Source organism: Lynx rufus, unplaced genomic scaffold (assembly GCF_022079265.1).
Source record: "Lynx rufus isolate CCGP_SWC_20201006 ecotype Redwood Valley unplaced genomic scaffold, mLynRuf1.p SCAF_2, whole genome shotgun sequence".
NCBI lineage: Eukaryota > Metazoa > Chordata > Mammalia > Carnivora > Felidae > Lynx > Lynx rufus.
This window is the reverse complement of record NW_025814834.1, coordinates 119,630,543-119,651,057: the sequence shown is the minus strand read 5'-3', so window position 1 is coordinate 119,651,057 and position 20,515 is coordinate 119,630,543. Positions and strand designations below refer to the sequence as shown.

General features: G+C 41.6%; 1 protein-coding gene across 1 annotated transcript in view; it reads left to right on the top strand.

The window, feature by feature from the left end:
- LOC124515283 (myomegalin-like) overlaps positions 1-20,515 on the top strand; it is a 114,079-nt gene that overhangs the window by 35,102 nt on the left and 58,462 nt on the right. Inside the window, exons 2-3 of the mRNA XM_047084047.1 lie at positions 13,671-13,726; positions 18,223-18,374. Coding sequence (XP_046940003.1) covers positions 13,671-13,726; positions 18,223-18,374 — 208 coding nt within the window. The remainder of the gene's footprint in view (positions 1-13,670; positions 13,727-18,222; positions 18,375-20,515) is intronic.

Here is a 20,515-nt window from a genome sequence, read left to right as displayed (position 1 = left end):
AGCCTGGAGCCTGCTTCCGATTCTGTGTCTCCCTCTCTCTCTGCGCCTCCCCCGTTCATGCTCTGTCTCTCTCTGTCCCAAAAATAAATAAATGTTGAAAAAAAAAATTTAAAAATAAATAAATAAATAAATAAATAAAACATTACATACATACATACCTAAATAAAACATTCTAATACACTGAGGACTTATTTTCCTCAGTTTCAGAACATCTTCTGAGTTCTGTGGTCATCAAGACAAGCATGATCTGAATTTTTTCTCATGGCTAAAGCACCTCATTATTCATAGACTATAATAATAATAATAACTATTAAGTTGTATTTTCATAGCACTTTAATAGTTTCTAATACATTTTCCCTTAATGTGTCTCATTATCTCCAGTTCTTTTCTGCTTCTTCCACTCTCTAGAAACTTCTTTCCCCCATGGCTTCTCCAATGCCAACTAGGGACAGTAGCAACTGGTGTCTTTTCATCATGGCCAAGGTGGAAGGGGTATAAAGAAGCAATAACTACTGACCTATAGAAAGCATTGACTGACAAAGAAAATGGAACAATTTCTAGTATTTCACACAGTGCGGGAATATATTTATTTATTTTCCATGTCATAATATGGAATACTATTATTCATGATGTAGAATAGAATGTCATGTGGAAATATACTACTTTACTCAATCATTCCCCTATATGGATGTTTTAGATTTCTAGTTTTTAACTATTATAAATAACATTTGATAAACACCTAGGTACATAAAGCATCTTCGTCTATAGGATTATTTTTGAATGATAGATGGATGTTCAGAAGTATGATAACTGGGGGCACCTAGGTGGCTCAGTCGGTAAGCGTCCAGCTCTTGACTTCGGCTCAGGTCATGACCTCACGGTTTGAGTTTGAGCCCCACATCAGGCTCCGCACTGACAGTGCGGAGCCTGCTTGGGATTTCTCTCCTCTCTCTCTCTCTGCCTCTCTGCCTCCCTCCCTCCCTCTCTCTCTCAAAATTAATAAATAAACTTTATTTAAAAAGAAGTAGGTTGGGGCGCCTGGGTGGCGCAGTCGGTTAAGCGTCCGACTTCAGCCAGGTCACGATCTCGCGGTCCGTGAGTTCGAGCCCCGCATCAGGCTCTGGGCTGATGGCTCGGAGCCTGGAGCCTGTTTCCGATTCTGTGTCTCCCTCTCTCTCTGCCCCTCCCCCATTCATGCTCTGTCTCTCTCTGTCCCAAAAATAAATAAACGTTCAAAAAAAAAAAAAGAAAATTTAAAAAGAAGTAGGTTAACTACATCAAACATTTCTAGTTGTTGAATATACATGGCAAACTGCTTAGCATTCAGACTCCTATAACTCACAGGAATGTAGAAGGTATTTCGTTCAGTTTAACCATCATTTTCAAGACTTGAGTCCTGTACTGCAGAAAGGGAAATGGAGGCACACTGACATAAAGTGATGTGTCCTAGATGAATCAGTAGCAACATTCCCAACTTCTCCTCCTCTTTAGGGTAAAATGCTTCCCTCTTTCTGTTAATCTCTTACCATCTTGAAGTGTTTCCTGAAACAGTACTAAGCAGAAAATTTAAAATAAGAAAGTCAAAATGGATATAAATAACATCAAAATTACACATACGTATTAGGATATCGCAAGGAGAGGAAAAAAAATAGATGCTGTATTTGGTTATGGGATTATGCACAACATCCTTTACATGCTGCTTTAAAACTAAGTCAATATATGTTTTTACAGCAAGAAGAAATTGACATTTATGCCCATAAAGTGACAACGTATAAAGTTTGCAACTTAGTTGGTTTGACAACGCTTCTTCTGTGTGTTACTCAGAGATTTCCAGGTTATTGGCGCCACGGGGCAGTATTATGCCAGACCACCTAAGGAACTGGTTGTAGGGTGTCATTTCACTCTTTCTGAGCTAAAATTATTAGGTGGGCCTTAATACGCCAGCTGTTCCACACACACCTACCCTCGCCTTTGCTAGGATAACTTTATTTACCCTTCAAAGATTAGTTTCATTATTACCTCCTTTAGGAATTATTTTTGGAACCTAGTTCTGGGTGTTTTCTGTAGCCAGAGTATGCTCTGTCTACTCTGTCGTAGCTTGAAGCTAGTTAGTTGGTTGACGGGGTATTTTCCATTTTCTCAGCTCATTGGAAGAGAGGACTTCTGTTTTTTGTCTCTAAATCTTCAGCATCTAATATTGTTTCTAGCACTTAGAAGATCCTCGATTTAGAACTTTCTAGAGAACATTCCCCACAAGGCTGATACGAACATCTGGTTGGTAGGTGTCTCCTTCTTGTGGAATGGATACAGCTGGTTATAAAAGCTTTTTGTCCCTGCTTTTTTTCCCTATCCCTACTGAGCCTGGGAGTCAGCTATGTCAATCCTTCTAAGCACTTCAGAGTCTTTTACTGCCTTAACAATCCCCAAGACTCAGTAACCCTCAGTCAATTTTATTATCCTCTAGGATTCTATCATCTTTGTTTTATATTTTTAAAATTTGTTTTCCTTCGTGGAAGTGCAATTTACATACAATGTCATATTAGTTTCAGGTATGCATCATAGTGATTCAATATTTTTATACATTATGAAATGCTCCCACAGTAAGTCTAGTTACCATCTGTCACCACACAGAAGTTTTAGTGTATTATTGACTATATTTCTTATGCTGTGCATTACATCCCCATAACTTACTTATTTTATAACTGGAATTTTGTACCACTTAATCCTTTCCATCTATTTCACCCATACCTTCAACCCTTCCCCACCTCTGGTAACCAATAGTTTATTTTCTGTATATATAAGTCTGTTCCTGTTTTATTTTATGTGCTTGTTTTGTTTTGTTTTAGATTTCACATCGAAGTGAAATCATATGATATTTGTCTTTCTCTATTTGACTTATTTCCCTTAGCACAATACCATCTAGGCCCACCCATGTTGTCATGAATGGCAAGATTTCATTCTTCTTTAGAGCTGAATGATATCCATTGTGTATGGGTGTATACATACATATACACTCATCTTCTTTATTCATCTATTGATGGACACTTAATTTGCTTCCATATCTTGGCTATTGTAAAAAATGCAATGAATGTAGAAGTGCATGTATCTCTTTGAATTGGTGTTTTCATTATCTTCGGATAACTACTCAGAAGTGGAATTGCTGGATCATATGGTAGCTCTATTTTTAATTTTGTAAGGAACCGCCATACTCTCTTCCACAGTGGCTGCACCCAATTTATATTCACACCAACAGTGCACGAGGGTTCCCTTTATAAGCTTTTTTTAGTACATTATAGAACCATACTGAAAAAGAAGACTCTAGATTCACTTTTTTTTTAAATTTCAGGCAGATCTGTAATGTTAAGAAATTCTCCTCCTCCTTCTCTTATCTGCCTCCTCTGCTCTCCTCCCCTGACTCTTCCCCTACAAGTGCATTCCTCAAAACCTTTGATTTCAATGATATAAATAAAATCAAGATACAAAGTTGTACATGCAGTATCATTTCTATTTTGTAGAATTCACACAGGCATATGAACTGAAGAACAACTGAAAGTAAATATGTGAAAACTCTTTGTCGATGTTGCCTTTAGGTGGTAGCATTTTTTATGATTTTTCTGTATACATTTTTCTTCTTTCCAAAATATTCTGGAAGAAGCATGTAATTCTTTTTAAATCATTAAAAATGGACATAACGAACGGTGCCTGGGTGGCTCAGTAGGTTGAGCGTCCGACTTTGGCTCAGGTCATGATCTCACGGTCCGTGAGTTCGAGCCCTGCGTCAGGCTCTGTGCTGACAGCTCAGAGCCCAGAGTCTGTTTCAGATTCTGTGTCTCCCTCTCTCTCTGACCCTCCCCCATTCATGCTTTGTCTCTCTCTGTCTCAAAAATAAATAAATGTTTAAAAAATGGACATAATGAAGAAAGGAAACAGTAAAAGATTATGTGAGTAAAAAAGTAGGTAGAGACAGGAAATGCTTGGTCTTTATGCTTGGTCTAGCGCTCTGAGACAGATTGTGCCAACTGCCTGGGCATGCCGCAGGGCCTTGTGAATAGTGGTGGTTCATGAAAACTGAGGATTGCGGAATGCATTCACTGCCAGGACCAAAAGTAAAAAGCATATGAGCAAAGTTTTAGAAGTGGGTGGAGAAGCCGTACACAATCCCTGGGTGATGTGACTGAATCCAAAACAGATTATTTTTACACCTCTTTTGAAAGAGTGATGTCAGTGTCTTTGCTGATTCGGGGCATAGGGAAGAGGATATATTAGATATTTGGATGTCTGATAACCTCATGGGGCAAAGTGAGAAAAATAATTACTTGAACTTCCTTTACCTTTTTATGGTATTAAGTGGTTTGTGTCTCTGAACCTTGATGGACAGGAGCAAGAAAAATAATGTTCATTCCTTTTGGGCCTTAGCCCAAGAGCAGAAAAAGGTCATAAAATTTGGACGAGTCGATGCAGGTGCACAATGGTGCTGGTAGCTCCCTGTAGCTATTGAGGACTGATTAGCACTTCAGAAAACTGTCTCCCAGAGTTCCATTTGGCCGTGGTCACTCTCAGTGAATAGACTCTGTTGAGTGAAGGGTGTAATTGCAGCCTGTACTGGAGAAAAGTGGACTCTGCTGTATCCGTGCCAAGTCAGCCCACACTTAGTGTGCAGAGAGAGATTCACAGGCGATGCTCTCTCTGTTCTGAGGGGGCTTTGCCAATTCAGCATCCTAGCTTGCAGAGGTGATAATGATAGGTCTCGAGATGAGAAAAAATTCTAATCTCTCTGTATTTGTGCTCTGCATCTGTGACTTCTACCCTATTTGCATTCGAATATGTTTATGCAGTTTTAGTGCTGAATGGGGGGTGGTATTTGGCAACATTTGGAACATGGAAGATACACTCCATGTCTCTCTTGGCAGGAGAAAAAAAGATCTGAGGACAAGTCTGAAAGCTGGTTCACTAGTGGCCTTTCCTGTTTTGATTGTGTCCATTACCCCTTCTGCCTTTCAGTTTATTCCCTTTGTCCATTACGGACAGTGTTAAGTGTTAGCACAGAAGAGGTTCAGGGAAGTTGTGAACATTTAGAGAGATTTGGGTAGAGATAGGGAAGTATATAATGATGGATGACTCACTTTCCAGGATAGGACCTGTATAAAAAGTCATACTCGTCACTTCCCTTTTAGGATTGTAATTCTTTTGTCACATGGCATCTGTTATACTGGTATTGAAATACTCAAGTGTGAGCTGTGTCCAGTGGGGATGAGTCGGCATCTCAAAACACAAATTTGTGTCTGGATTTGACTCTAAATCCAATCTTCACATGGCACCACTGTCCACCCTCAGATTCTCAGGGGTCACTTCCCTGCAGTCAAGGCAGGTACAGAGGAAGCTCTGGATAGGGGTGACGGTAGAAGGAAGACATATTGGAAAGAGTCAAGGTTTGGAGTCAGGTGCCATTTTCTTATTTTTCTTTTTTTCTTTTTAATGTTTTATTTATTTATTTTGAGAGACAGAGAGGGAGAGAGTGGGGAAGGGGCAGAGAGAGAGAGAGGGAAAGAGAGAATTTCAGGCAGGCTCTGTGCGCTGTCAGTGCAGATTTCCACACAGGGCTTAATCTCACAAATGATGAGATCATGACCTGAGCTGATATCAAGAGTTGGACACTTAACCAACTGAGCCACCAGGAGCCCCAGCTGCCATTTTTTCCCTTTTTTTTTTTTTTTTGTTTCTTTATTTTTGAGAGAGACAGAGAGAGCATGAGCAAGGGAGGGGCAGAGAGAAAGGGAGACACAGAATCTGAAGCGGGCTCCAGGCTCTGAGCTGTCAGCACAGAGCCCGATTCGGGGCTCGAGCTCACGAATTGTGAAATTGTGACCTGAGCTGAAGTCGGATGCTCAACTGACTAAGCCACCCAGGCGCCCCGCCTCCCCCAAAGTGCCATTTTCAAGTTCAGGCTTGACACCAACTAGCCGTGTGATCTTGGGCAAATCACTTCATCTTCCTAGGCCTCTTGTTGCCTCATCTGTGAAATAGGGATACAGTAGCTACCTGACAGGATTTTGTGAGGACTGAATGAGATGATGCCTGGAAAGCATCAGACACTCGATGCATTGTGGTAACAGTGTTGGTGGTGGGTGACAGGGGTTGTCCACAATAATGATGGTCATTTCATGCAAGATTAGTGCTGAGGAAAATTCTGCTGAAAGAAAACATGTTGAACCATGAAGTTAGGCTCAAGCAGTCCAGGGACAGTCACCTGTAGATGTCTTTGTTCCTAAATTGGCACTATTTGTGAAACCCTACCATTCAATAGCCTTCAGGGCCTGTGCTCCAAACATTAAAGAAAGTAGGCCACAGTTCTTGTCCTTCCAACCCTTTTGTATTTGCAAGCATTGAATGTGGATACAAATTAAAAGTACAAAAAAAAAATGATATCTGAACATCAGAAAGATTTCTTTCATTTGAACCAGAATTTAGTAACTCATGTCAAATGAGTTTCAAGAATATAGGAGCTTGCGGCGCCTGGGTGGCTCAGTCGGTTAAGCATCCGACTTGGGCTCAGGTCATGATCTCACAGTTTGTTGGTTCAAGCCCTATGTCGGGCTCTCTGCTGACAGCTTGGAGCCTGGAGCCTGCTTCAGATTCTGTGTCTCTTTCTGTCTCTGCCCCTCCCCCACTTGCACTCTGTCTCTCTCTCAGAAATAAACATTAAAAAAAATGTTTTTAAAAATATAGGAACCGGGGCGCCTGGGTGGCGCAGTCGGTTAAGCGTCCGACTTCAGCCAGGTCACGATCTCGCGGTCCGTGAGTTCGAGCCCCGCGTCAGGCTCTGGGCTGATGGCTCGGAGCCTGGAGCCTGTTTTGGATTCTGTGTCTCCCTCTCTCTCTGCCCCTCCCCCGTTCATGCTCTGTCTCTCTCTGTCCCAAAAATAAATAAAAACGTTGAAAAAAAAATTAAAAAAAAATATATAGGAACCACAATAGAATATATGTTTAGTTCAGTGTCTAGTGCTGAGGAGGGCCCCAATTAACCGCAAACTTCAACAATCTTCCTGTGTCATACCACATAATCCCCACTGTTGGAGAAGATCAGACTGAACCTAGTCTCTTACATAGTTTCTCTTTTATTGAGGCCATACTTTAGAAGAACAATGTAAATTGGATCAAAATACATTCTCTTTTTTAAAAAAGTAAGAATTAACCTTTTAGCATAAAATCGTGTAAAAAGGAAGATATTCACTTGTATTTTCTGCCATCCTAAACCTCCAGCCTTATCCCTTGTGCAGATTTTCTTCTGGTCCTTATCTATAGACATTTTTGCTGTGTAAAAATCTTCTTGTTTAACATTTATTTTTTTAAGATTTATTTATTTTGAGAGAGACAGAGACAGCATCAGTTGGGGAGGGAGAGACAGAGGGAGGGAGAAATCCCAAGCAGACTCCACACTGTCAGCACAGAGCCCGATGCAGGGCTTGAACTCACGAACTGTGAGATCATGACCTGAGCCTAAACCAAGGGTCAGACGCCTAGCCTAACTGACTGAGTCACCCACCTGGGCACCCCATCTTGTTTAACATTTTAGATTGTCCTTGGGGATTCTAAGTAGTCAGATGAGGAGGAGGAAAGTGCTAAGTGCAGACCTGGTTTCCTCCCGTGACTTCCCTTAATACAGCTTCCTACCTCAGGGTTAGAGCTTGGAGGAGGACAGCTTGAGGACAGGGAAAGGTAAAAATGTTGGAAGGGGTCCTGGGGGCAGTTTATGTTTACTCAGGCAGGAGGGAACAAAATGAAAACCACAAATACACCCTTCATTCTCCTATTTTGGGGTCTTTGTCATGTTTCCTTGTGTTATTTGTACCCATCCTTCAAGGCTGGATTCAGTGTTCTCTGTTTTCTGCATATTTTCTCCCACCAGGACAAAATTAATTGCTCTCTTGTTTGTATTTTTCAATCTGTTTTAAATCTCATTATTCTTGTTGAATCCTATGTGCCTTCCCCAGTAGTCTCTGAGTACTTTGATGACAGGGTTTAATTTCTTTTTCACCTTTATATTTCCAGGGCTGGCCGTATAAGCCACTTCTCAATAAATGTTTATAAGATGGAATGAAAAACCCTATAAACAGTGTCAAGGCCCAGGTTTTTGCTCTAAGTACTGTTATAGCAGATTGTTTCCCCCTTCTGAATTTTTGTTTATACTTAAAAAAAATCTATATACAAAGAAGTATGAAAGATAGAAAATGCCTCCAAGAGATGGCCTTTGTCTGCAGGTTTAGAGATCTTAAGCAAGAGTGGTGGTGAGTAATGAAGGAGGGGGCCCAGACTGCGTGTTGGAAGTGATTGCCCTGGGGGGAGGACCTAAAAATAACTGCTGCTTTGGGAGTTTGGATACCCCTATGGGAAGAAATACCCGTAGGTTAAACATTTTACTAGGTGAGACGAAGGAGAAGGTAATGGGGACTGGACAGGCATCAGCTCCTTAGAAATAGTTTGGGGGGTGACTATGGTCCTGGGATACCACTGTCTCATACTGTCAAAGATGTGTTGCACATCCTACTTTGTAATGGTAAAGGCCTATGGTTGCCATTTGCCATTGCTTGTGAATGATATGGTCCGTTAACAAGATGCATTGCTCTTCTGGGTCCACAAATTAAACAGACCAAAATATGAGACAATAACCCCAAATATGCAGTTTGCAAGGGAAAGTCATGACTTCCCTACAGAAAATATCTCTCTGCAGGCTCCATTGTCGTGTTACCCCTTGGTAAGGAAGAAGGACCCATGTTTCTACCCCTCCCCACACTGTTAGGAGAGAAAGCAGGACCAGCTGCTTACATTTTAGAAAGGAGCTATGTCAGTGAGGCCATTTGCAAGCAAAGGAAAGCAAAATTGAGTGCTTGGATATTCCTGACATAATTGAAACTACTATATTTAGGAAATTACTGGAAAAAAATCCTCAGAGCACAGTTTGATAGCAGCAGAGTATCAGAGTGTAGCAGATGGCTTTGAGAGAATCAATTATTTTCTGATTATTGTCAACCTGACCATCCTGGAAAACTAGGAAAAGCTAGTAATGTGGGATATTGAATGTCGATGTGTTGTTTGAGTCCAATATCTTCTTAGCTGCTTAACAGCAAATCAAGAAAGCGTGGGCAATATACCATGCGGAAATTAAGTGGGTGAACAGCTTGTGGGTGGGTTGTACTTGGAAAATGCTTGGTTCTTCAAATTAAGCAAGAGAGTGGCTTGGCAAAATTAATAATTGTAACGTTAGTGGCATTGGTATCAGTATTGACAGATTGATGAGGTAGAGGGAGAGAAAGGATAAGGCTCATTGAGGGAAAGCATGGCTCATTTATACAGGAAAAGCACCATGTAAGGTAAAAGTATCTTGGGAGAAAGATTATATACGTACATCTATGCTGGAGAGCTATGAGTGCTCTAATGAACCATATGCTAGCTGAGCATGAGTCATCCATGGGCTGATGTTAAAAAATAAACCTACAAACACTTCAATTCGAGCAACCTAGGACAAGGACATACAAGTTTTTTCCAGATTTGAGTAATATGGAAGAATTTACCAACATATATTACTGCTTCACAAAGCAGTGTACATGTGCATGTGTGTGTGTATGACCCAGCTTGGAGTCTGTCTCTAGCATACCTCAGTTCTCTTTGCACTTTGGTTTATCTGCTGTTGTCACAGATTGCAGTCCCCTAGACATATACCCTGTGTTTCTTCACTGTGAGCACTCCCCTTCCCTGGGGGAGCATCAAATTCCTTCCTAACCTTTTGGAGCAGATGATGAGCCCCACTCTTGGGTAATAAGAGAGGGAACTTGAGCTGTTAATAGAGTTAAAGTGATTTTTAAAAAATCTCCTGAGATTGTAAGTATGCCCATTAACTCAGTGCCCATCCAAAGTGACCTCTCTGCCCTGACACTTACTGATTCCTAGTGGGCAGGCAGCTAGCTCAGAGTACATGTGGGTTGGGGCTGCAGAAGGTGGGGTATCTCATGGGGCCTGTACACCTTGCCTTGTTGTCACCTGCTCCTGATCTGGAGTGTGGAATCTTCAGAGCAAAGAGGATTAAACAAGATCATGTCCGGACAGTCCCCCAGATCCTTGGAAAGTATTAAAATGGGCTTTATGGTTAAGCATCTATTAGAATAGAACTGCATAATGACTGCAAGGGACCTTAGAAAAATCCATGTAGTTCCTTTACAAATATTTGAGGAAACTGAAGCCCAAGAGGTAAAAGTGATTTATAAGCCAGTGTTAGTGGTTCATCAGCATAGATTAGTGAATTGCACGCTGAAGAAACTAGGTTACTCAAGACAGTCTTTTTAAAATTTTATTTGAGTGTGGTTGATATACAATGTTATATTAGTTTCAGATGTACAACATAGTGATTCAACAAGTTTGTCACAAGTGTAGCAGCTGTCTCCACACATTGCCATTATAATATCGTTGACTGTCTTCCCTATACGGTACCATTTATCCCCATGACTTATTCATTCCTTAACTAGAAGCCTGTATCTGCCACTCACTTCCACCCATTTTGCCCCCTCCCCTCTGGCGACCATCGCTTTTTTCTCTGTATTTATAGGTCTGATTCTGCTTTTTGCTTGTTTTTTTCATTTGTGTGTGTGTTTTTTTAGATTCCTCATATGAGTGAGATCATATTGTCTTTGTCTTTCCCATTTATTTCACTTAGTATAAGACCTTCTAGCTCCATCCATGTTGTCTCACATGGAAAGATTTCATCCTTCTTATGGCTGTATAATATTCCGTTGTGTGTGTGTGTGTGTGTGTGTATGCATACCACATATGCCTTATCCATTCTCAAGACTGTGTGTTAAAGCAGAAATGAAATTCTGTCTGCATTTGATCTGTACCTGGGTAACAGCCTCAGAGACCTACACAGAAGCCAGGAGGGTATCAAAAGTGAGTATGTAAGCTGGGACTACAAAGATAGGAAGGACAGGGACTGTGACAGACTGGAGAAGACATGTTCCGTTGAAAGGTGATAGGTTGTCCCCTATGTGGGAAGGCAGGCCCAGTGTTGCTAGACCCATTCATTTTCTTTTTTAATGTTTATTTACTTTTGAGAGAGAGAGAGAGAGAGAGAACAAACCCAAGTGGGGGAGGGGAGAAAAAGGAGGAGAAAGAAACCGAAACAGGCTCCAGGCTCTGAGCTGTTGGCACAGAGCCTGATGCGGGACTCCAACCCACAAATCACGAGATCATGACCTGAGCCGAAGTCGGACACTCAACTGACTGAGCCACCCAGATGCCCCTAGACCCATTCATTTTCTAAGAGAAGTTAAGAGTGGGTCAATCTTGTGCTGACCAAATAAAACATTTTGGCTGGGTTGAATTTGGCCTGAGGAATGACCATGTTCCTGATGGCACAAACACTGTCATCTACCTAAGTCTGTAGGCTGAGCATATAAAGGAATCCATCCAATGGCTGCATGGCAGCAGTTAAGTGTAAGTTTTTCAAATTTTTCAAGACAGTGTTCTGGTTGATGGCTTCAGTATCCTTCCCCTACTTTATTACAACAGAGGGGAATTTGTAACTAGTACGTTCATCTCTTTAATTGTTCACTCTTGTGGAAAGTTTTTAATGGATAGAGAAGGGAAAGAGGCAGACGACCCGGAAGAACCACAAGCTGGTGATCTGCTTTTGAATAATAAAAAAATCGCCAGGTGGTGTGTGTAGTCCAGCATGCCTTGTCTGGTACTTTGATGTCCATCTGGAACTTAACAAAATGAAGATTCATGCCAACATCCAGCCTTGAGGCAGAGAAGGAAGGACAAGAATTTCTAAACAAATGCCAGTCTCTCTTCTGCCTTCCTGAGAAGCCCTCTACACCTCTGTCTACACGATTCTTTTTGGAACAACTTACTGGGTGCACCCAAGGGTTTAAGGCATCACCCCGTAGGATTATTGCAATTGTCTTCCTGTTTCTGCCTTCCGCATCTAGTCTGTTGTCAAAACAGTAGCTAGCCCTTTTAAAACATTCATCACTCAGTTCAACCCCCTTTTTGACTCACAGGATTCCAGTGGCCAAATGCTTCAGTACAGCCTGAAAGGCTTTTACAATCTGCCCCCTGCACAGCCTTGCTGTTACTTCTTGACCTTCCCTCCTCCTCCTTCCTCACCATGTGCTCGCTCTGCCCCGCCTCACTGGCCTCCTTTCTGCTCCCAAACACTCTGGCATGCTCCCTCCTGTGAACCTTTGTGTTTGATGTTCTCTGCTTAGAAGACTCTTCCCCCAAATACCCTATTGCTTCTCAGAGAAACTTTGCCTACTGAGAATTGCAATCCCTTCCTCCTGCCCATATCTCCAGGACTCCCTATCCCCATCCCCCACTTCAATTTTTCTTAGCACTTGTCTCCAGTTGCTCTAAACAGTTTACTTTTTGCTTCCCCGTACTCTAACTTCCATGAGTGCAGGCATTTTTGTCCTTTTTGTTCACTGCTATATTCATGCTGCCTAAAACAGTGCCTAAAAACATAGTAGGTGCCTGACAAGTATTTGTTGAATACATCTTGAAAAAAAATTTCCCTTCTCTGCTAGGTCTGGTGACCTTAATTCACTGTGCTGGACAAATACACATCTTTCTACTGAACTGTGGTTTTAACATTACCATTAATAGACTTTAAAAAAATGTTCATTTATTTATTTTGAGAGTGTGTCTGTGTGTGCATGTGTGTGAGTGCATGTGTGTGCATGTGTGTCAGTGCAGAGCCTCATGTGGGGCTTGATCTCATGAACTGTGAGCCAAAATCGAGTCAGACACGTAACTGACTGAGCCACCCAAGCGCCCCTCATTAATAGACTTTTATCTGTTTTTCCAAGTCTACTTCCTAAACATATGTTGGATTTTTTTGCTTATCTTCATCTCTGCTTCTTTTAGTTAAAACCATCACAATTTCTTGCGTTTCCCATCCACTTTTATCCCCTCCACACAGTCTCACTCGGCAGCCAGAATGATCTATTTAAAATCAAAATCTGGGGGCGCCTGGGTGGCTCAGTCGGTTAAGCGGCCGACTTCGGCTCAGGTCATGATCTCGCGGTCCGTGAGTTCGAGCCCCGCGTCGGGCTCTGTGCTGACAGCTCAGAGCCTGGGGCCTGTTTCGGATTCTGTGTCTCCCTCTCTCTGACCCTCCCCCGTTCATGCTCTGTCTCTCTCTGTCTCAACAAATGAATAAACGTTAAAAAAAAAATTAAAAAAAATAAAATAAAATCAAAATCTGGTCACTTACCACTCATTCCCTCACCTAAAATCCTTCAGTGGTTTCCCAATGCCCTTCACACAAAACTCTGTGTCCTTACTGTATCCCACAAGGTCCTGCACAGTCTGGTGGCAACACTGGTTTTCTCTGTTCTTCCAACGAGTTAACTTCCTTCCTGACTCAGGGTCTTTGCTGTTTTCTCATAATGGAATTGTGTGTTCAATGGCTATCTTTACATGTTCTTACCCAGGATAGGAACCTTCCTGTGGGGTTTGTCTTTGTATCTCCAACACCTAACACTGTCCTTAATCCATGGTAGGAGCTTAATAAATACTTGTGGAGAAATAAATGAAAACAGAATGTCGGTGTCTTGCCACCTCAGGGACTGGGGACTCTAAGGGTATCTCATTAATTAACAATATGTTTCTCTCCACAGAGATTATTTTGCAGAGGATGAAGGGGAGATGGTATCCAGAACATGTCATGTAGCAGGTAAGGAGGCTGTGGGTCCTTGACAAATTCTTGGTCGTGGTAAGGAGGCTGTGGGTCTTGATAAATTCTGGTTTCCTGCTGATCGTAATTCCCTCAAATTATGGACCCTTAAATTCATCATGGCAGGGGCGTCTGGGTGGCTCAGTCACTTAAACATCTGACTCTTGATTTTGGCTCTGGTAATGGTCTCACGTTAGTGAGTTCGAGGCCTGTGTTGGGTTCTGTGCTGACAGTGCAGAGCCTGCTTGGGATTCTCTTCTCTCCCCCCCCACCCCCCCCACCTCACAAATAAACAAACTTAAAATAAATAAACACATAAATAAAATAAATTCAGCGTAGCAATATTCTCAGACTTTTCGTGAATTTCCAGATTTGCACCTACCACTATAACATGTGATTCCCCACCTTCCCAGCACAGCACAGGAAATCATAATTGAAATTACGATTCTGTAATTCCAAGGTTAAAGTCACTTGTGAAATGATTAAAATAGATTCTGCCACTAAAATTAAATCTCTACTTGCATACCATTTAAATGGGTATAATAATAGTGTCAACGTCATAAGTGAGATTAAATGAGAAAAACTCTTATTGTAGACTTATAAAGGAATAAACACCCAGTAAATATTGTTGTTATTAATGTATTCATGATAATATCACATCATTACTGAACTAACATTAGCCAGGGATTTACCTGAATTATGAAACCAAAGTGAAGATAGTTCTCTTTGGGGGAGCATTTTTCACAAGAACCTTGAATCACTTAAGGGTTCTGCCTCCTTCGCTAAGTCATTTGCCTTTTTCATTCCAGCCTTGAAGCCCAGATGGTTCACATGCACAGCATGGAAAAAGTTTTTAATTTGAATGTGTTAAGGATTTCAGACACTTACAATTAGCATTTGTAATTGTATATGCTAAGTCTACAAATTCCAAGGGTCTACTATACTCATTTTGAACATCAAGATCCTCCATTTTGCAGTGACAACTCAAAGGAGTAGGGCAAAAATGGAAGGGTAGAGAAGATGCTTATTGTTTCTTTTAACTCTTATAAGAGCTCTGTGAGGTATTATTTATTCCCACTTTCACAGTGACAGTGAAGCTGAGCAAAATTAAGAGATTTGCCTGAATTCCCACAATTGGCAAGTGGTGAGAATTCATATCCAAGCTTCAAAGACTCTTTTCCCTCCATCACATCCCACTGATCTAACTGTAATGTATTGTTCTGTTTCATCAAATTTTCTTCCATTCGATAGCCTATTTAATTTCAACTGATTGTGGGAAAAATAATTATTTTCCAGTTTCTCTTAAGTAAAGCATTTATTTGCATTTACTTAGAAATATCACAATATCAACAAAACAGGTGCAACCTTGCTATTACTATAATTATTATTAATTTGCAAGCACAGACTGTTCTATAATTAAAAGAACAACAATTATTTTGTACAAGTTGAATCAAAGACAGCTGAATATGGAAACAGAATACTACCTCTATCCATAACTAATTTGTGCTGTGTGCCAATAAAACCTGCTTTAAATTTCTGTTCCATTTTAAAACCCTCTACTCTACCAGGCAAGATGAGTGGCTATTGAGAATACCAGTAAGGATAGGGATATATAGGGGCACCTGGCTGACTCAGTCTGTGGAGCATCCTACTCTTGATCTCAGGGTTGTGAGTTTGAGCCCTGTGTTGGGTATAGAGATTACTTTAAAAAAATTAGGGCGCCTGGGTGGTTCAATCAGTTAAGCATCTGACTGTCGATCTTGGCTCAGGTTGTGATCTCGTGGTTCATGAAACCAAGCCCCACATCACCTCTGCACTGATGGCTCAGAGTCGGCTTGAGATTCTCTCTCTCCCTCTTCCCTTCCCCTCCCCCCATCACAATGCTCACTCTCTCAAAATGAACATATAAATATTAAAAAAATAATAAAATAAATTTTAAACAAAAAGACAGTGATCTGAAGACACACCTGATATTATGTTAACTTTACAAAAATGAAGACACTGTACAGTGTCCATTTTAAAAACAAATCATGTGGCCTTACATTTCAACCTTTTTTTCTTTAAAACCAGTGGTGTCAAAGGGAGTTAAATACTTTTCAGTAAGAAAAAAAAAAAAACTGCACTGGAATCACCCTGTCTCTCATCATTATTTTCTTCTTCATCTTTTATTGTCTTCATTTTTCTCCTCACCATCATTTTCCTGATCCTTTCTGTCTTCCTACTCTTTTTCTGTCTTTTCTTAGCAGAGAACAAATTCCGAGTTGATTGAAATATCTAGAGGCTTTTTCTTGTGCTCTTTCTGGCAAGTTTGCAGAAGGAAAAAGAAAGAGGGAGGGAGGGATATTTTCTCCCATCCCATGGCTTGTCTTTTCATTCTTAATGGTTTCCTTTGTGAGCAGAAGCTTTTTAGTTTGCTGTAGCCTCACTTGTTTATTTTTGCTTTTGTTGCCTTTGATTTTGGTGGCCGTGCATATATGGTCAGTTAGTTTTTGACAAAGGAGATAAGGATGTACAAGGAAGGAAGGAAAGAGAAAAGAAAAAAAGGGAAAGGACAGAAAAAGCATATTGCCTCTTGGCTTGTTTGTCCATATGTGTGTGTGTGTCTAGTTAATTTTTCTTCAGAGCCCATTTTGCTCTTACTTGCACTGATGCCACCTATGGAGCTCAGTGGATAGCAATGGCTGTCATTCTCTCTGTCTTAAAAAAAAGAATATTCGTAATAAAGGATCATTGTTTACTTCTGCCAACCATGAAAAGTGTATTTTTCCATGTCTTCGACCTGAGTCTACATCCCTAAGTCCACCTCAGTCTGAGGTCTTCTGTGTACTCTGCTTCTAGGAAGCCCTGATTTCTTGCTTCCACAATGGTACTTCACAAAGACAGGCATGGGGTTAGCAGCAGCTTTTCCTAGGGCGATTCTTCCTTTAATTAATGGAATTATTGCATTTCTACCCCCTGCCCTGTTTTCCCTCAACTCTTAGACCTGTGATGATTCCCTTTGCTCCTAAATTAACAGTATTAGCCGACCGCTTGGAAGGTTGAGTGAAGAGAACATAGGACTGGTTCTGCCACTTTTTAGCATTGTGATCTTGGTCACGCAAACTTTCTGAACCTTTATTAACTCATAGTAAAATGGATTTAATAATCGCATCAGTCCATTTCACTTGGGGTAGTAACTTTATAAATGAAATAATTCATATGAAACTACTTTGTAACCTGTAATGCCTGTTAAAGATGTTGGTTGTAATAATTGTTACTACTCTTAAATAATGACCTGAAATATTTTTGTAGAAACACCTCTTAGCTAGTAGCTTGATTTTTTTTTTAAAAAAAAGAGAAGCTATTTCAGTCTTCTTTCGTCATGTGCCAAATCACCCTAAAACTTAGTGGCTTAAAACAGGTGTCAACAGGGGCGCCTGGGTGGCTCAGTCAGTTAAGCGTCCGACTTCGGCTCAGGTCATGATCTCGCGGTCCGTGAGTTCGAGCCCCACGTCGGGCTCTGTGCTGACAGATCAGAGCCTGGAGCCTGTTTCAGATTCTGTGTCTCCCTCTCTCTCTGACCCTCCCCCATTCATGCTCTGTCTCTCTCTGTCTCAAAAATAAATAAACGTTAAAAAGAAAAATTAAAAAAACAAAAAAACAGGTGTCAACAAACTGCAGCCCATGGGCCAATTGCCAGTTTTTATAAATAAAGTTTCATAGCAACACAGTCATGCTCGTTCAGTTACATATTGTCTGTGCCTATTTTGAGCTGCAAGAGCAGAGGTAACTAGCTCTGACAGAGATGGTATGATCCACGAGCCTAAAATATTTACTATCTGGCCCTTTAAAAAAAAGTTTGCCCACCTGGGGCTTAAAACAACAATGATTTATTATTTCTCACAGCCTTGTGTGTTGACAAACTGGGCATTTCCTCTGCTGGTCTCACTTGGGATTACTCAAATAGCTGCAATCTTTTGAGAGCTTGACTGGGGTTGAGAGTCCATAGACGGTTTACTCACATGTCTGGCATTCGGTGACTGGCTGTCAGCTGGGGCATCTCCATTCCCTCTGTCCTTGGCCTTTCCTCCTTCAGGAGGGCAAACTGGGCTGCTTCACAGTAGGGTGGTCTTGGGGCTCTAAGAAGACAAGAACAGAAATGCATGGTCTCTCAAGACTTAGTCTCTAGAATTCATACAGTGGCATTTTCATCATATTCTCTCAGTCAAAGCAAGTCACTAAGCCAACCCAGATCCAAGGGCTGGAGAAATAGGCTCCACTTCTCCATAGAGTAGCAAAAGCCTCCAGTTACAAAGGGGCACAAACATGGACTAGTGCGTTTCACTGGGGACCAGTATTAATATGATCAGCCACACACTACTTTATGTGAACTGTTTCCGTGTGGCCCAGAATTGATTTGTACTTTGTGGAAACCAAATTCTGCTGGATGGTGCTGGTTAGAAGGATCATAATGCCACTGTTGTATACAATTTTTTGTTGTTCTGTTTTACCGGCAGCTTTTCTTAGTGACACTAAAGATCGAGGCCCTCCAGTGCAGTCACAGAGTTGGAGAAGTGGTGAGAAGATCCCCTTTGAACAGATGCCTTCCTTGAGAGCATTTGAAAAACCCCCTCAGGTGCAGACCCAGGCTCTTCGAGACTTTGAGAAGGTAAGTCACGTGGGTGAATAATTGTTATCCCAATTAGAAGGAGCACCAAGGGATAGTGATGTCTCATAAACATATGACCCATGGCTTAGTCTGGATTGTGGCCATTCTTATACCAACCAGTATGATGTCTCTTTTAAGAGCATATGTCCCAAGGGGGCGTGGGTGGCTCAGTCGGTTAAGCGTCTGACTTCAGCTTAGGTCGTGATCTCATGGTTCGTGGATACATTGGGCTGTGTGCTGTCAGTTCAGAGCCCACTTCAGATCCTCTGTCTCCCTCTCTTTCTGCCCCTCCCCTGCTTGTACCCTTTCTCTTTCTCTCTCAAAAATAAATAAACATTAAAAAAAAAAATAAAAACAACTCTTAAAAAAAAAAAAAAGAGCATATGTCCCAATAAACATATGTGTTATTAGCTATGCCCTGAGCACTCTGGTTCATGGACAATTGCCTGTAGCAATGATTCTGTCTTAGCATTTTTATCCCTGGTTTACTTCTCAAATAAATTCAGGACGTTTAAATGGCACCCTGAGAATCTATAACTGGACCATAGTGCGCTTAAGGGACAAAGTTTAATTGGTTGGCATTATATTCTCAGTGGCTTGAACCACTCTAGATCTCTGGATACTGTCTGCAGTATAAGGTGGCCTCAGCCACAACCATTTGCTTCTCAAAAAAGAATCTGGCATTGTTGCTTACAACTTCTGATTCAACTCTTGAAGTGCTCTGTGTCTTGATAGGTTTATCCTTAGATTTGGACAAGAGCCAAATTACTGATAATGTAATACAAGTCCCCACCTCCCTGTGCCCTGGATTGACCCCAGGAAGTCTGTATAATAGAACCTGTCTTCTGGGATTTATATGGCCTGGAAAGAGCACACAGGATTTCTTACACCAATGTGCTAAAAAAAGAAATAGCTCTTTGGTGCCCCCTGGGGGTTGCCCATGGATCAGGCCACATATGAGCACTGTATACCTATGCCCTTAGATTTGTGGGTGGGTTTCTTTCATTTTTTGGATTGATAGCTTTTGACATAAAGTAATAAACTTCTATTTTCAAAAAAAGGTGAATAAAACAGGATTGACATGGGTTTACCCTGTCTTGCCTCAATTTGTGAACAGAAATGCTTCCCGAGGATCTAATGTACATCTTACCAGATATTCCTGTGGACAAAGAAATATGCTCAATACTGGGGCGCCTGGGTGGCTCAGTCGGGTGAGCGTCTGACTTGGGCTCAGGTCATGATCTTGTGGTTCGTGAGTTCGAGCCCCGCGTCGGGCTCTGTGCTGACAGCTCGGAGCCTGAAGCGTGTTTTGGATTCTGTGCCCCCTCTCTCTCTGCCCCACCCCTGCTTGTGCTCTCTCTGTCTTTCAAAAATGAATAAACATTAAAAAAAAATTTAAAAAAAGAATACGCTCAATATAAAACCTGCCCGAGAATGAAACAGCCTACTGTTAGTGTTGAGGGTTGTTTGTTGTTTTTTTTTTGGTGGGGGGGGGGGTTGTTGTTGTTGCTTTGGGGGTTTTCTTGTTTTGTTTTGTTTTTTTCCTCAGTTGTCATGGATAGTGTTGTGGGGTTTTTTTGTTTTGTTTTTTGTTTTTTTGTTTTTAAAGACACAGAGCTTACAGGAATATTAAGTGGTTTTCAACGTTTATTTATTTTTGGGACAGAGAGAGACAGAGCATGAACGGGGGAGGGGCAGAGAGAGAGGGAGACACAGAATCGGAAACAGGCTCCAGGCTCTGAGCCATCAGCCCAGAGCCCGACGCGGGGCTCGAACTCACGGAGCGCGAGATCGTGACCTGGCTGAAGTCGGACGCTTAACCGACTGCGCCACCCAGGCGCCCCTTAAGTGGTTTTGAACACTAAACCTCTGAACAGCTGTGTGGTGCTGGTGGTGAGAGAGGGGGTGCTAACAACCCCTCCTCTTTTTTCACCTTTTGCATCTGCTGCAATGCAGAATGGATGAGCAGAGTGGCAGTCCTTCCCAAAGCTGTGTGGGATGCTCTCTGAGTCTGTGGGCCTGTTCCTTTTGGTTGAGAGGTGATTTGGAATACAGAGGTAAGGGAGTCACTGCTGAGGGAACGAGTGGCCGGATGCGGTGGGCACAGGGAAACGAACAGGCTGACCTGGGCACCGAGCAGA